Here is an 18334-nt window from a genome sequence, read left to right on the forward strand (position 1 = left end):
GCTCCCGTTTCTTCATTAGAGGATGACAGGGTTCACTGAGATTGTCTGACAAAAGCCTTTCAATGTGTCACACATATCAGAATAAAGCATAGCCTAGGAGGTTAAAATACATCCTCCTTGACTTTTATCAACAGCTGAGTAGGCCCTGCCTGAGGGACAAAAGCACATCAAAGTACTACATCAAATAAGCCTTGAAAGAGGAAGAGTCGAGCAGCATCTGCTCAAGGAAGCTGGAAAGAGGGTTCTGTGACACCACGGAGACAAAGGTGAGAGTGTCTCAGGAAGAAGTCATAGCCAAGCTCCCACTTAAGAGAAAAAACAACAGAGCTTCCAATCCCCACCAATGCAGAAAGTCTTTACCAATTATTAACAGGAAATATGTTACCACTTTTTCAAGGAAGACTTGCAACCCTATCTGTGCAGCTCACTGTTGCACACAGGGGTCAGAGTCTCTGCTACGTAAGTAGGGAAGAATGATGAGTATTACACTGTCCACTCCTGCTTTATGCTTGTACCCATCTGCCTGCTGGATCCCTACATCCTGACCTGTCTTGTGTTTGAAGTTCTTTGGAACCCTTAACCCCTCTACAGAGAAGGCTTCTATACGTTGCCATAGGATGGATTACCACCAGTAACAAAGTTCTGCTCTCAGCAGCACACAGTCCTACACTGCCCGTATCCCATGCATGGCTATCTGGTCACTTCAAAACTTCAGGGCTCACCAGTCACCTCATAATTGTTTATACATGACAGAGTCTTTAAAGAGCAACACTTGCTGATAACAGCTACCACCGCTAAGGTTCCCATTGCAATTATTTTATAGTCCCAGCCCATTTTCTTCAGATTCCTGGGCGCACACTATGGTGAAGAATACATATACTGCAGCAATGACTGGAAATCTGCAACAGCTCCTCTTCCCAAGCATTTGGGGATCTGCAAGTGTGCCCACATTAAGAGCTGCTCAAAGTACAGGTCATTATCCAGCATTTTTCAGCTGGCTGCACAATAGTTAAGTTCACCCCACAGCAAACTCAGCATGGAAACATTAGTGTCGACACTTGACATCTGCAGACTTGTCAGAAACCAAGCAGTAGCTATAAAATGTTCTTCAATGCCGAAGAAAACTTGTCCCTTAACTACCTCCCTAATTAGAGCTTCCACAGTCCCCTTCCCCACTCCTCTTCAGGAAACTGGCACGGGAGCTTTGTTCTAGGCAGCAAGGGGTCCCAAGAACATGTGCCGGGCAGACCTCCCACGTTTCTAATTAAGATCCTCGCTCTACTTGCACTTAATAGGACTTTGTCAACTTTCCAAACCAACAAGGACTTTTGTTGCTTTAAGAGAGAAAGTGGAGCTCTGACATGCTGACAGCTCAACTCTTTCAGACTAATTTTATATCAAGCTAATGCCAGGGATAGATTTACTACTAATTAGTGTGAAAGGTGATCAGGAAAAAACATATTCCCCAATTCATACAAAAGCCTCTTTGCATTCAAAGCCTCAAAAAAAAAAAAAAATCATTTCTATGCATATGTAGCCTCGACGATATAATCAATATTATACCTTAAAATATATATACACACACACATAGAAGGTAACTTTTGTCCATGCTTACCTCACAGGGCTCATCTTTCTCAGCTAGTTCACATTACTAACCTCACTGAGAATACAACAGCAGTATCAGAGCAAAACCCCTTTCCACTCACATTCTTGGTGTGAAACCTCATACTTGAAGCATGAGAATAATACAGCGAATTTAAACTTAGGCAATCCCCTGGAGAGAAATTACATCTCTGCTTGTTGATCCTTCATTGTTTCCCCAGCTTTACTGAGCATCTGTGGATGAGAATTAGCATGTGTTTTGCATATACGACATCATACACCATTCTGGTTCCCATTAGCAGAGAATGGTCTACTAAAAATTACTGAAAAGGAACACAGTAAGATGCAAAGCTAGAGACCCTATAAACAAGTGCTCTTGCTACAGGTAGCAGGTTCATGCACGAAGAACCAAAGCTCCGGCAGAGGAACGACATCAGTGTAAAGCTTTCCTTAGACCTCACACAGCTGTAAGTCAGGTCCAGGAGCAAAGTCCAGAAAGCAGCTTCCCCTAATACTTCTCAGGCATCCAGTTCAACACAGAATTTGAGCACATACTTTAACTACATAATTGAGGTTGACCCAAACCACTTGCATTTAAGCATACTTCCTTAAAGTTAAGCAGGTGCTTAAGTGATGAAAGGGCCAACAACAAAACCCTGAGGAGCACACTGCTGATGTTGCGCGTTTGGACATCTACAGTAGGTAAGGAAGGAAGTTACCGATGCATTGATAACTGCCCCTCTGGCTAGCCTTCCTCCTGTTCTCCACTGAAAAGGAAAACACATGCTAGGCAGAATTTGTCCAGCTGAGTCACTTCTGTTCCCTGATGTCATCAGCTGTGTAGTGCTACCAGAGAAAGGCTTCTAGACATTGGCATAGGACAGATTAAAACCAGTAACAAAGTTCCTCCTCTCTCAAGTACAGTAAGATCCAGGGTGATAATTCTTTTGAAACTACATCCCTTCTCATTTTTCCCCCTATCTCTGGCAGACGTTTCACCAAGAGAATTATAAACGCACTTTAAGTTTTCCAGATCCGTTTCCCTTAGGGTTTTCTTAGTGCTTGTATCTGAAATGTCACATATCTTCATATGCACATCGATGAACGAAGGAGTTTCATTATGCCCCCCCAGCCCATCACATTCTCTTTGTGGGTGTATTTTTGAAATCAGAGAGGATACAAGCACAGGAGCATCTGTGGCTATTCATTGCCTCTGCACTTAAAATAGCAGTATAATTTAAGGGAAATGGGTGGAAGAGCTTGCAAATGCCCGAGCCTGTGTTGTTGTCAGAGTGAATCCCTGGTCTAATAAATCACAGCCTTTCTGGTGCAAAATCCTTTTGCATTTTCAATGGAAAGAGGTGTGAAAACTTTGTCAGATTACCAGGTGTGTCCCACATCTGGCTGCAGTATGCCATCTATATTTATAATGGCCTCTGTATGTATGTCTATAATAGCCCATTAGCAATTCAGCAGAAATAGTTTTTCTACAATGAGTAATCCTGCAACAATGAAGTAAAGCATACAGACTAGCATTTGTGAACAATCCGCCCATGATACCACGATTTAAATTATCAGCCATCAGAGAATCTGGTTAGTTTACCACCACCTAGACTCTTCAAATCAAAACTGAATGCCTTTGTCAGAAACCTGCTGCAGTTCAAGCACAGGCTGTGTGAACTATCTGATAAAGTTTTCCAGTCTGCTGTACAATGAGGAAACAATTTGTGCAACTTAAAATGGAAAGTAGGACAGAAATGACAAAGAAACTGTTTTAACTCTTGAAGGAGTTTTTCTTCCTCTAATATCAAGAGTAGCTGGAGAGGAAAATTCCCTTTTTCACCTGCCAGCTTTTGTCTCAGATATTTCCAGTACTAGCTTTTCAGGGCAAAGCATGTGTCTGTTCAGAGCTGTGCATATAATACTTTGCCCTGCAAGCATTTTGAATAGCTGTCACTGCAAACCAGAGAGGAAACAAGTCGGCAATAAACATTTTTTTAATTCATACACTGTCTTCATGCACAGACACACAAAAATACTTAACCCTTCCGCTTCCTGCCTACTCATTCTTACCCCTTTCTCTGTTAATCTCAGTAATTGTTCTGTGCAAGAACTTTTTTTTATTATTATTATTTCAGCATTAAACTGGTCTTTTTATGAACTTAAAGCTGTGGTTTAAGAAAGACAGGGAAGATTATGCTTTAAGGACTCCACTGCTATGTAGTACAATGGGGCAGCAAAGATAGGTTTATGGGTCTAACCCTTAACAAGAAGGAATAAAAGGTTGCCTACAACTAATCGTACCTACACAGCTCATTACTGAGTACTATTTTAATCTTTCTAAAAGATAAAACTTAAATCCATTTGGGCATTAAGATTAAATTCTCATTGACTCATGATGAAGCTGTGCAGTGGGGGACTGGAGGGCATTTAAGCAAAAACTAATGGCTAACTTAAAAGGAAGCTTCTGTCATGCTCTGAAAACAGTGGTGGTCCCTAAATGCCAGGCTGACAGGAGAGAGATTTTTCCACGTAGCTCACAGTCAGAATTTTGCTTTTCTACTTACATTTACTTTGGGATATTTTCATTTTACCTACATTCCCAACAGAACTTTGTCCTGCTTCCTTTCTCTTTCCTGCCCTGGGGTTTTCCCAAGTCAGGAGGAGAACCTCATTCTGTTGAGCCTCTCAATTCCACAGTGATCGGGGATCAGTGGAGTAAGCTTGCTTGGCCTGTGCAGGTTTTAGCTCGATGTGTCTACATCTATGCAGTTCCCAAATGGCTCATTAGCACCTCTTCTCACTTCACCCTGTTTGAAATGAAGGCTATAATACACTGCTGGGGGTTTTTTGCGCAAGGAGTACTTCTATCCTATCCAGGGATATCCTCATTGTCACGGTAGGTAAATCTTTGTCATTCACCATATACCAATAATGAGCTCAGTTACAAACACTACATGGTACATGTTATTGTACAGCTTGGTCAACTGGCAGTACTGTACATATGTCTTGGCTACTCTGCATAGTAATACCTATAGGACAAACCTGTGAGTAATGCAGTGCTCCAATGAAGATCCCTCATCCTGCCTCTGTGAACTACTAGAGCTGTAATTTTGGTATTATTTAAACAAGTCTCTACAGGACAAGATCAAACACTCCAACTGCATTTCCTTCTTTCTGCAGGGAAAGGAGGATTTACCACTGTGAGCACACAGCTTCTGCCCCGAAATAGCTGTGAACTGGGTGTCACAACCTTGCTGCCCTTCCTCCACCCTTGTCCCCCTTTCCCTATGACTGTTCCCCCATTTTACCTCCAACTGTGCTCCAGACAAAGAAGACATGAAGACTCAAAAAAGGAATGACTCTGCTAATGTGTGACCATTGTTATGAAGAGGCCTTAAAATCCTTCTCCAGGATAAGGGTATTTCAATTCTTTTAATCTTTTTAAGTGGCAGTTCAGGATATAGTGCTGAACGGTGCATTTTGGAGACACACTTTCAACTGAAAGTAACACACTGGTGGTTTTGGGTTTTTAAATAAAATACTATTATGACCACAGAAACACTATGGACATTAAATAATATATTTCATGAGACCAAAATGATACAGCAGTTGTCCTTGCTTTATGCAGGTTAACAAAACTCACCTCTTGCTCATATGTATAGCCTGCTTCAGGTAGGAGGCCTAAATTGTTTTGAGAACAGGTAATGTTTGCATTACTGAGTAACATGTTCTTGCCTGAGCACAGCTTAGACTGACAGGAAAAAGAGGAAATTTTATCCCATTTCTACCTAAAGGGAAAAGTATGAACTTGTTTCACACCACTAGAAGGCAGAAACTCCTCTGCTCAAACAATACCTTAGGAGCAATCTAGACCGTGGTCCTAGACGAGCCATTCAACAACCAGCTCTTTGGCCACAAACGTCCACAGCAAAACATACATTGGCACTAGTTTAAACTAATGTTAGAAACAAATCACCTTTTAACATTCTTCCAGTAACAAGATTTTAACACAACACTATTAGAAGATTCTGCCTCTTTCTGTGGTTTCCCAAAGGAATCCGCAGTTGGGATCATGCAAAGACAGCTCTCTGCTCCACCCAATGAGTAATTTTCATTCACTCTGAGTCAGCTGGAAGGGTTAAATGAACAGAAAGACACCTGCTTCTAACCCACAGTGTATATATGACTTCTGGTTTTCTAACTGGAGGCAAATACTTTAGTGGGTGGAGCTGTGAATAAAGCCTGTGATGGCATCTCTTGGGCCCAAGTATTCCATATTCTGGACCATTTTAAACTCAATGGGTGGCACCTATTAATTCTTAATTAAGCCTGGAAATTCTTGTCTGGCAACAAATGAAAAAACAAGCTTACTTTGATGTACAGACTAGAAGCAAGAGATGAAGTTCTGTAGTTTATATGTGTACTTTGGGTGTATTTATCAGCATAAAACACTTCCACTGATCCAAGCCTAGAGAAATCGTTTCAGAGGATTTTGGCTCAGATCTTGCAATGTTAAAATACTAAGACTCTCAAACGGTGTACACTGCAAACTCCCACACATCATACTGATAGCGTGTTCTACCTTTAAATGAGCAAACTTGAATAATGGAGGCAGCCTAGCCACGACAGTATGAAGCCCAGCATTGGTTGTCTTTATTCCTCTTCGAGTTAATCATCTTCTAATACTACAGAAAGGTCTGTATATAGTCAAAAATAATCTCTCTGCCACTTTATTGTAGGTTGTCCAGACCTCTTAGAAAACGCTGAGCATCAAAGAGTTTCAAAGCAATTATCAAATTATTCCATTAAAGCAATAATAGTCCCTGAAAGCACACAAGAATGCAGACACACTTCTCTCCTGCAGTATTCATGCAAACGTAGTTGTTGCTCTGAAAGGCTATCAGAAAAAGTGTTCTTTCTAAATGAAAAAGGGGAAAAATTAAATAGGACTCACCATCCTCATGCCCTTCTCTATTTCTCCGTCGATGTCTGTCTCGCCGGTGGCTAATAACTGACTCCGTTCCTGTTTCATTGTCCAGGCCATCCCGGCTGCTGGCAGCATTTGGGCTGTTAGAGAACAAATAGGAAGAAACAGTGGAGTCATCTCTTTTTTTCTTTTTGATAAAAACAGTTGCAGTCATGAGCACATTGGTTTAGAAGCCAGAACACTATTACGCAGATTAGCTGCAGCCTTGCTGCAGCACTGCAAGCTCCCCAAGAGTGCTCTGCTCACCCCAGAACCACCTAAAAGGTGAAAAGACAGTTCAACGTCAATGCCATGAGACACAGCACTACTTGCACAAGTGGTATCATCATGACATTGAAAAACCTGCCACAAGACCTGCATGAAATTTCCATACGAGAAAAAGCCTACTGTTGGGCTAAGAAAAGGGATCATTTTAGCATGCACTAACTACAAGACAGCTTTAGCTGCTAACACACTTGCAAAGGAAATGGGATTTCAGCACAGTCCCATCACGATAGCTTTAACATCACAAATTCGAAGCATACCTGCCTAACACAAGAACGAACAGATAACACTGGTTTTTGGAAGAACAAAACTTGTTGACCCTAACACTCATCTCAGCCTCCACCCCAAGTTCCTATGCATCTCTCAAACCCTCCCGTGGTCATGCTGAAGATCACAGATCCAAGAAATACATACAAGTATGTATGAGCTCCTCTAGTAATGCCAACAGATGACATGGTCTATCAGGGGTTATTCTCAAGCCTTTGAACTGAGTTTCCTTTTCTACAATATCTCAATGTATACTTTTTTTTAAAAAAAAAAACCCTCAAACCCAGTGTTTCTGCTCAATTCTTTGTTCACCCCCGAACAGGTTTGTTTTCCTGACAATAACCTGAGCTAGATATGCAGCATGTTGACAGCCAAAAGGGCAGAAACTATAGCTCACTGTGGCCGCTTTTAATACAGAGCACTGACCTTGAAAGTTGAAGTCTTGCAAGTCACAGCAATGCTCCAAATAATTAAGTGCATGTCTGTGAAATGTACAAATAGACTCCAAGTCCTTTCCTCATGTTCTCAACTGTTTGAAAGCTACACAGATATGCCAGCAAAATATTAATGTAGTAAGTTCCAGTGAAGGACCATTATGAGCCAGTGAGCTTTGGGCAAAAAGCAGAAAGGTCATGGTGACAATCTCAGTGGCCAGATTTCTTCCACTCTGCTTTTGTGAGGGCTCTACCGAGAGTCACTTTCTCACTACTACGATTAGCCAGAACAAAAGGTTTCGAAGAGGCAGCAGAGGATTTGTCCCCACGGTTTAGGGCCATTTTCTGGGATGAATCTAAACAAACAGCAATGACAGCTCCATACTCTTGAACCTCCAAGTGTTGAGGAAGGGCCATTTCTCAGTTCATAAAAACCAGACTGGCTTTCACTTCTAATTCCAATAAACAAGTCAAGTCTGCTAACCCAGAGCAGTGGCTGTAATACAGAACGTCGAATACGTAAGACCGCTTATTTGCAACCATCTGTTTCAAGATCTCTGCTGAGGAAAAAAAAAATCATGTTAAAAGCAGAGTTGGCTGGAGCAAAGGGGAAGATGGAGATGCTCTTTCTTCCCCTGCCGAACAGAACTAGCTTAGCTATTTAGTTTTCCCCTCAGACTCAACCTGCTTTATGTATCTCAGCTATTCTTACATTCAGTAAGCTATCCTGAGGTGCTGTGAAAAGATTTCCCTTAGAGAGTTACTGGTCATAGTGGTCCCATGGGCTTCTGGGGAAGCTGGACCCAGAACTGGCGTACGTGTAAGCACATCTGTATAGTGTTACATTTGAGAGGAGTGCTGAAAAGCCTTCCGCACACCCACACACTTTCTTTGCAGTAATGAAATGTACTGACATGCCCACCACAGAAATTAGGAAATCGAGGTTGTTAGTCAAGAGAACATTTGACTGCACATTTTAAGCCCTAATGAAGCTAAGAAAATGCAAGTATGTATTTAAGCGTTGTCACAAGTACGTTTGAATTTCTTGTTTCAGTCCAGTACAACTGAAAAGGGAAAGAAGGTGACAGTTTCCTAGGGTCACCCTGCACAGCTCTCGGACATCTCAGCAGCACCATCTAGTGACTACTACTGATACCTTCCACTACTAAAGCTCTTCCTAGGCTAAATTCGCCTACAAAAGGTGGTTTACACCCTCAGAAAGGGTGCAAAAGGAACCTCACAGCTGACTTGTTTCCTCTCTCATTGCTGAGCCAATTCAATTCACTTTTCACGCACTTACCCAAGAACTGTGTAAGAAAGGTAGCTCAAAGGTCACTATTCTCAACTCACTCATGCACCTCCACCACTAAACCAGGAGCAACCTCACCCATTCAGATAAACACGGATTTGGCAACCACTAAACAGAAGCAGTGGAGCATGAAATACAGGATGAACTTCAGAACCCTCATCAGGGAGGAAAAAAGTAAATTTTCTTTGGATTTAATCAATGATGAAGCAAAATATCAATGTTGTCAGGCAGCTAGTTGAGATTACCAGTTCACCTCTGGTAAGGATCTCATTCCCTTGGGTGGTGTTGCCTGGTGACCTGCACACTCCAGCTATTTCTTGTATTCCTTGTTGTCCAGCAACATTTCTGTTCATACAATTACACAACACCTAGCTCAGCTGGGGCTTCTTATCTAAATAAGGCCCCAGTCAACACTAGAGGAGGAAGACAGGAGATGGCAGATCTCTGGTAGTTTGAATGGCATTAAAAAAACCAAACTCTCAGGGATTTCAGAACCAAGAAGGTAAGTTACACTTACAGAAGGAGAGGTGATATGTGAGTATACAGCAATACTGAAGTTACAGCTGTGAAAGTTACAGGGTTGCACTACTGATCTCTTAAAGTGAAATACTATTTAAGGAGACAGCACGCAGAAATGGCACTGAACACACTACTGCAGAATCACCACACCAAACTCCCAGGAAACATTGTTTTCAAAAATTGCTGGAGAATTCCAAGTGATCAGAAGAGAAATGCAGTCATGATTCAAGTTCTGGAAACCGCACTTTACAATGAAAGACTTGAGCAGCTCAACTTATTTAGTTTATCCAAGAGAAACAACTAATTTCAAAATATATTGGATTCTTCATCACTTGGAATCTTTAAATCTAGAGTGGGTGTGTTTTAAAATGAAATTCTAATAACAAAATAGAATTAAGGGCTTCATGCAAAATAACTGAGATACTCTGCCTTGCGTTAAGGAAATAAACTTAGGTCATCATTACGCTCTCTTTTGGTTTGAAAAAATAAAACAAAACAGCAAAAAACACTACAAAATGCTAAGACATTTAATTGTGAAGAGAAGAACCAAAAAAGACATTAAGGGAGAACAAGTTTTAGTCCAGAAGACCTCTTCACAAGCCAGATTCTCTATTGCAGTTTAAAACAAGAAAAAAAAAAAAAGGAGGGGGGGGGGAGAGAGAAAGAAGGAAGGTGGTTTATCTAAGAATGAGAACACAAGCCAGAAAGCATGCCCTCCCATGTTGCTACTGCTGACTCAGCATGACCTCCGTAAGTTACTTCACCCCTTCGAGGATTCCCACATTTGCTTTGTAATATGAAGATATCATCACTTGCAGCACCGTGCTGACTGACAGCAAGAACACGCAGACAAGATTTTTAGAACACTATGGAAGACAGCAGGTGCATCAGCGGAGCACAGCTTAAATTTCATCGGTCTGAGTACATACAGTTATTAGCAGCGAGTGGTTCCACAAACACACACTTGTACCTAACTTAGCATGTAATTATTTTTTTAAATAAAGTTTGATCTTGCAGCTATTACATGTAGGTATAGGTCAGGAAGACAAAGAACTAGTTATATTTGCAGGCCATGTGACTGCACTCATACAGGCCTCTCCCAGCCAACATAAAGCAATTCATGAACACATGAGGGCAGTAAAGCCCTTGCAAGACACACAGTGTCAGGCGGGGTTAGTATTTCCCAAGATTTCTTGTACCCTCTGGAAGGCATTTATCTGTAAAAGACTCACACACAACACTAAGGGCTCTTCCAGGCAATAGATATCGCAGAAAGCAATGGAAACTCATGACACCAGGGAAATCAAGACCACGTTTCCTTCTCCAAACACATATTGAGATCACAGCTAGAACCAGGTCCTGTTTTAAATCCTCCCTGTGTAAATTCAGAAGGCCTCCATGAAAATGAAGGCATTCTGAGGATGTACATTGGCTCTGCACACCTAACAGGTAATAACAAGGCTACCATTACATCAGCTGAGTCCCAGTCTGGCTATACGCAGTTCAAGTTGCTAGCCTCTGTACGCACACGGACGAGGCATTATTCCTTATGTAAATTTTTGCTCTTGATATCAGTGTTCTTCTGGCTCTGCATACTACATAATTATACCCAACATAGTAATAAAAGGTTGTCGACCATACACTATGAAAAGCATTTCGGGCTCCCTCTCTACTTAACTCTTCCACAGTGGGTTTCAAAATGAGATATCTACGACACATCTTACTGTAACAATGACAGGGGTTTTTTTCTTCCCATCCCCCTTTTAATCCCTCAGTTCTAATAAACATATTATTTTTCTAACAATAAATAGCTGGTTTGCAGCAGCAAGGAGAAATGTGGGGAAGAAACAGACAGGAATTGCATTTTTTTGTTTAAAATATTAAAAAAAAAAAAAAAAAGCAACTTGCGCTTACTGGAATGATGGAGGCCGGGAGTCTCCAATGCCGCCTGTTCTCTCGATGGGTGGCGGAAGGTCAGTGTGGCTCTCAGTGCATTGGGAGCCTGTGTCAGAGTGGGAGCTTTCAGCCAGGACCAGCTGTCAACAGAAAGAAGAGAATTACATACACTTGTACAGTTTTCATCACTCTGACATAAGGCGTTCAGCCACTGCTTTGCTAAATATTCTGTGAGATCCGAGGGAGACTAGAGGAAAGCAAGTGTTTAGTGTCTAGCTGCATGGATTCCTGCCAAACTTTCATAAAATCAGGTTACATTCAATCTGAATATGAAAACGTCATCAATCTGAATGTGAAAACTTATCAAGATACAAATTTTTTCTCATCTCAGAACAAGCAAGCATGCCAGGCAGGGAGTGCACTTTTTCTTGTGACTCGTCATCACATTCTCCGAGTTTCCTACGCATGCAAGTTGTCAGCATTCCTTGCAAAATGCACGCACGCTGTAAGACTGCAAAACTTTTTATAAAAACTACACTGTTGTAACCATCACCTTCAAAACTCCTCTGACACTGACATTTACATTCGTGGAAGCTGAAGGTGCCTGGCAGTCTGACCAGGGTAGAAGGAAAGGTTGCAAAGCCCCCGACACACAGCACTCAGATGGAAATAGATAATTGCAGATATACTGCAACAATCAATCTTCTCATTACAAACACCAAGCATCTATATACAGCCTGGTGCATCGGGGAATTATTATATATTGCAGTCCCATTACAAGACAGGGTGTAAATTCTTCACATAAGAACTAATGCAAGAGCATATTATTACTATTTCCTATCAACATCCTCAATCATTGATAGGGATGCTCCTGGATAACGGATCACAGGGATGGTCATGGCACACAAGAGGCTTACTGTACTCTATTTTACTTCCAATAAATTCAGGACAGACAGACCATCTCCATTCAGTATGCCTAGTGTGACATCTTTATTCAGCAGATAAATAGACAAGAGAAAGAAGAATGAGTCTCTCTTCCTAACCCCACCCTCCTGGTTTGTAGCTCATTTAACACCCTGATTGACAGAGGACCTTACATTTAACTGAGATCTGATTCTATCCACTTATCTACTGGGCTAGTATCTACTTTTCTGTATTTAAAAGAAAGGAAAAAAAAAAAGAAAAAGGACAGAGATGCTTTGCATTAAAGGATCCTTTCGTACACCTAGGTGAAACTGTTAATTTTTTTTTAAACCTTACTAGCACTTGAAAAGGCTCCTGGCTGAAGTGTAGACCCAGGAACCAGACAGAGTGGGTCCTTTCTCTACCAATGATTCAGTAAATCTTTTATAAGAAAATCTGCATTTGTGCCTCAGTTTCCTAACCCAGAAAGGCAGGATTCTACCGATTTTGCACAACTGAGAATAAAATAATTAACATGCCTAAATGCAACTTAAATCCTAGGGTAGAAGAACCATACACTGGGTAAAGCACCACTACAGAAAAACAAACAATGTGCACTGGTCTAAGATCCCTTTTAATTTATCTCTGCAAACAGAACGTGGTGATTCCCAATTAGCAGTTCCAGTTCTAATTCAACTTCATGTGCTAGATTAAGTGGTTATTTCTTTATTAAAAAGCATAACAGTGGGCAAAGAGATGCCAGTCCTCTACTATTGAAACCAGGAAGGCAGATGACCAACACAAGAGGTTTTGCCCAAAATGAAAATAGAATTCTACCAACTGAAAGACTTGGTTAGTATTTTAAATGACTGTACAAAAATTAGTCTCCCATTAAGCTGGGCACCCTACGCAGACATACCCCACCAAGGACCACCTGCGATTCAAACAGACAAGATGAAGAAAAAGGCAGGGCAGCAGCATTGCCGATACCACTGTACTGAGAACAAACCAACGCAAAATCAAGCAACTCGCTCAGCGTCACACCGGAGACTACAGTAGTCCTGAAAGCAAATTCAGACTTCACACATCCTAACCTAGTTCCATACTTCCCTTGCTATATTTTGAATGTTTTTGCAATAATGGGGAAAAAACAACGGCCCAATCAGCTAAAAAGGATTCATATATTTCAACGGTCCGCTGACCACACACAACACTTACTGGCCACTACAGATGCTAGACTTGAACTGGTGACCTAAAAGTGGAAAGGTTTATATCCTGTTACCAATCCCCTGAGACATCTACTCACTTTGCCAAGTCTCTTTAAACAATATGATTATAAGGTCTTCAATTAAATAAATGCTCAAATAACGACATAGATTATTACCTTTCACTAAGAGGCAATAAGGTCTCACTTTATTTTTAGCTGTGGAAGAACTAGCCCTATAGAAGAGATTCCAACTATAGTCGGTTAATTTATCAAGGAGTAATTCTAATATAATCATCAGAAAGATGCTAGCTGTTAAAGAACGGGATGGAGAAGGAGAGGTTACCCGATAGGAGGGGACTGGTGTTCAGTATATTACTCCTAAGAGCATATACCATAAATATGAGACAGCAAACATACACAGACTGTCAAAAAGGAACTGCCTGAAGACAAAACAGTTCTCCAGCACCACATGGAGCCCGCTGCATTATTCAAACTCTCTTATCACCAAAGCAAGAGCAACAGAGGAAACACTGAAGGGAAAAATAACATGAGCTTTCCTAATAACTTGATAATTAAGGTTTCTTTCTTTCAGGTGGGGAAGTTAATGGGAGATGTTTAGAAAGCATGCTGGCATTATGGAGATGCAAGAATGTTTCTGAGCCTGGCTCATCCCCTGAGGAATCTCTGTGCAAGTGCTTTCACTAGCAAAAATCAAACCAAGGCATAAAAAGAGGGAAAAAAAGAAAAAAACAAAAGAAAAAGAGACACTGGGTGTAGGCAAGATCTATACATCCCCTCACCCTTCACATTCTAAATTGTATCAAGCTATGCAAACAAGTGCCTGGCCTCAGCTATTTGAAAGCAGGAAAGCATGTTCCTTCTTTAAGCCTTTCTGCTGATGGCAACACCTGTCTCAAAGATGCAAAAAGAAAGAGGAGCCAACAAGACAAATCCTTTCCATATTTCAGGATATTTGTTCTTTAGTATTTCCCTGCTCCTGGAGGAAGAAGTCTTGGCAAGCAGAACCCATTATGAAGCCATCTCACCGTACCGATCGAGATTGCAGATCATCTTGGGAGTGCTGCTGAGCTCAAGCAAAATCCACTGCAGCAAAGCAACTCCTTTGTGAATATTGTCCCTGGGCTGTGATTTCCTGAAGGATAAAGCACTCAGTACCCGCTTTGTATTGACCTTCAGTGGGATTAGAGTCACAAACAGCCTCAGACTATGCCATTACCATTATAAAGGGAAGAGAGCTGAAGAAATTACCCATACTAATCTTTCAGCTGCATTCAGGAAATATACCACTTTAAACTTGAATCCCATCACTACCAGATACAGTGAACTCAAAATATATTCAAACTCAAGAAAAGATACTAGCAGTATCTCCTGTTTCCAGGATTTGTTGTGCTAGAAAAGAAAATCTGCAGTAGAAGACAGCACATGCAGCAAGATCATTAAGATTGCACTGTCTAGCTGGTTCTTCCCAAATGTCGAAAGGATCAGAAAGGCAGCGTAACGCCTAACACAATAGCATACTGGACTCAGCTGGAGCTTCATAGTGAGTTAGCAGCCGGGCCTCTCTCCAGGCACCCTGCAAAATGCCTTCAATTTGATGAGGGTGTAACAGTGACTGCAGAAAAGGAAGAATTCTATGGGGGTGTACACTTGTTGACAGAATTCACATGTCACTGCCCTGGCTACACGTGTGGGCACACAGAATTGCTGCTCCCTGCTTCGCCAGGCTAGCTATGAGCTCCTCATTTCTTCCAACAATGAGTGACTCTGTAAATCATTAAGTATCCTATCAGCATTAAGATAAATTGTGTGCTTTTCCTTGACAAGCTGTGGTAGAAATAAAATGCTCCAATAACATACCACACTGAACAGAGAAGATAACGCACTATTGGACTGCCACATGATAGACTTCTGTGTCTCCGCAAGAAAAGTAGTGTTAACCTCAGCTTCCTGGCCAGAAGCCAGCACTGATAATTATATTTCACCCATCAAGCTTCCCGTGCAGTTTTGAATAGCAGTAGCATTTCAATCCATTTCTTTACTCGCACGGTGTTGGTACTGTGTGCTGTTCAAGAGCATGCCTGCGGGCTGTAGAACAGCTGTTGGGTTCCACCCCAAAGGACTGCATTTCAATGTGAAACGTGGACGTCTGCTGTGTGGTGCACATGGAGAAGTTAATAAAGAAGTGTAGAACTATTGCAACTGTTGATTCAGTTCATTCCACAATATTGAATGTTTGTTTTTTCAACTGAAGTCGTACCATCACACTCACTACTAAATCTTTCCCAGGATGTGGAGAAAGCATATCAACCCTGACATGCTAGAAAAGAATCTTATGTTCTTCTGATATCCCCAGTGATTCCCACGCAGCCACCTCCAATTCACGACAGTACAGCGTACCGTGCAAGTCAACTGCTCCACGCTGCTGTAACAAAACATGGAGCCTATTCGTGCTGTTTCCTTCTGTGCTAGAGAAGGTTACCCAGCATTGCTAGGCACCTGCTAAGGAATAGTTATCTTCAAACTCATTTGCAGAAGTAAGCGTTCCGTTCACTGTGTCAACCCTGCTCACCTCAACTAGACTTCCAATCTGAAGCCCTAGTACAGGCACAAAAGCAAACTTCACACCAGTCCATTCTGCAGGTTGTAAGCAAATTCAAGTGACGGAAGAGCAATTAGTAGGAAGATGGCTGGGCTCTCAAATGCAAGCAAAACTTAAGCTCCCCAGTCAGAGCCAAGCAGTGACATCAAGCCTTCTTTTCTTCCCATTACTGCTACTGATCCCCAGTGAGTCCTTGGATCAATTGCTTCACCTCTCTGTAGCTCGATTTCCCTTTTTCTCCTCTACACATTTGCTTATGCTTTTCGCTTAATTATGCCAAGGACTGGCTTTTATAGCGCTCAGCGCTCCGCAGACATCTTAAACTCACACAGGCATTAAGCCAGCTCAAGGAATCAGTCTGTTCAACAGTCATGGCCAAAGACACCAGACAACAAGAACCAGTCTAGGAAGGGGAAAAAAGCAAACATCGGTACACTCTGCTCTCATATTCTCATCTGGCTAAATATTTATTAGTCTACCAGCACGAAAACTACAATATTTAAATTCCCAGTGTTACTGAGAGCAACAGCAGCTCTTGGTATTTCTCTCAGCTCAGGGAGAGGTGAGGGGACTGATAACAGTAACTAAAGAAATACCCCAAAGAGCAATTTGTATTTTTGACAGCAACTTCAGAACAACCACATTCATCTGCAAGTTGAAAGTAATTATTTCCTATAGTCACAGACATCTCAAATCCCAAGTTAAAGCTTCAGAGACACGGCCCATTATCCACAGGAAGGCTGCTCCCGAAGGACCAATTGCACAGGACTTACTGATGAGGCCCTTTATTCCACCAGGTATTCTGTCAAAGGCAACAGGACGCCACACTGCTAGGAAGCCTGCAAAAGCCTATCAGGAACATGATGTTTATTTTAGTAACAAGAAATTATCTATGCTGGGTAGATTAGGCTTCCCCCTTTTTTCCTGCTGAAAGCTACATTGCATTTGTTCAGGGTTTGCTCCAACCATGGACCACAGATATTCAGAGAATATATCATCAAGCTTATATAGCCTGGAAATCAGAAGCTGTAACAGGCTAAAAGGAACAACTTTGGCTGCCAGGTAAAGAGTGACCTTCTTCAGCATTCAAAGACAGAAAGATGCAGACTGGGTTTCAAAGTAAAATTGTCAATTCTATCTGTGATTTTATCATGTGCCACCTTCTATCATTTTAGAGAAGATATTGTATCTTCATGAAATGTAGTATCTTGGATTACTCTCAGGTTCTGTTAAGCATCTCAGGTGCTTGTTTATGACATGATATAGCAGGCTAGCTGTGAAACAAATTCAATTTCACTGACTGACACTTTGCAGCAAGTTATCTTTAAACACAGGATTACCTGCCTCTTGGAGAACATGTGGAGTAAAAATGGAAAGGAAAACAAAGAATCTTCAATCCTATAATCCTATTTCCATGTCTCACACTTCCAGATTTTTTCAGCAGGTTGGTGACTGTTTTTCTGAGTGCTTACACATTCCTCACCCCAACTAAAACCAGGTCCCTGTGTACATCGCAGCAATGCAAAGACCTGGGTTGAGTGTATGATGCTTCTGCAACTGATAGCAAGTACTTCTGCCACATGACTACGGAAGTAAGATTTCCTTACAGGCCCTTCCTCCACCTGGTACTGATCACAGTTAGAAACAGGATGGTATCTTTCAATTCAAACTTGGATTAAATCTAATTTGAGAATTATTGTGTATATCAGACCAGAACCACCCAACATATCAAAGAGAAGATCATAAGATTATAGAGCTTTGAAGCTTCCTCATTCAGCACATTCTTTCATTTTTTCTTCAAGTCCCCCATCCTTCACGTTAACCTGTTTGCTTCCTCCCCATCTCCTTCTCAGAGAGATCTTGGCACTCTGGCCCCAGCTGCCCCTTAGAGGAACTTCATTCTCTTATACTAGGACTCAGAACCTTCCCTAATAACTCATTCAGGTACCTTAAAGCTTAGGAATGTTTTCAGCGATCCCACCTCCCTTCTTTATAAGCTCTGAACATGATGGAAGAAGATCTACATTACAATATTGTGTTAATATCCTCTTCACTTTGGGTCAGATTTCATGCACAGCTCTCTATTTTCTCCTGTGTGATAATTCAGTCTATCAGCAGATGAATGAGGGTATATATAATCTGTGAAGAGAAGAAACAGGTCCTGAAATCAACAAAAATCCATTTCTGTGGATTTTCATTCACTGCTTCAGTTATGTGCTGAAAGGCATCAATGCACTTTGCTGAAGATTATTTAACAATCCTGAAGCTCCTGTGTTGCCTTGTGTGGTAGAAGACTAAATGGTTCTACCCAACAATTTTAATT

The 18334-nt window shown here is 41.4% G+C and overlaps 1 protein-coding gene across 3 annotated transcripts in view; it reads right to left on the reverse strand.

Annotated features, from left to right (window-relative positions):
• The window catches only part of DVL1 (dishevelled segment polarity protein 1), a 99523-nt gene that overhangs the window by 35784 nt on the left and 45405 nt on the right, over nucleotides 1-18334 (reverse strand). For all 3 annotated transcript variants that reach the window (XM_054849676.1, XM_054849675.1, XM_054849677.1), the window contains exons 3-4: nucleotides 11300-11421; nucleotides 6560-6672 (exon numbers count right to left, since the gene is read on the reverse strand). In XM_054849676.1, the coding sequence (XP_054705651.1) occupies nucleotides 6560-6672; nucleotides 11300-11421 (235 nt within the window). The remainder of the gene's footprint in view (nucleotides 1-6559; nucleotides 6673-11299; nucleotides 11422-18334) is intronic.

The sequence above is a fragment of the Grus americana genome, chromosome 21, assembly GCF_028858705.1.
Source record: "Grus americana isolate bGruAme1 chromosome 21, bGruAme1.mat, whole genome shotgun sequence".
Taxonomy (NCBI): Eukaryota; Metazoa; Chordata; class Aves; order Gruiformes; family Gruidae; genus Grus; species Grus americana.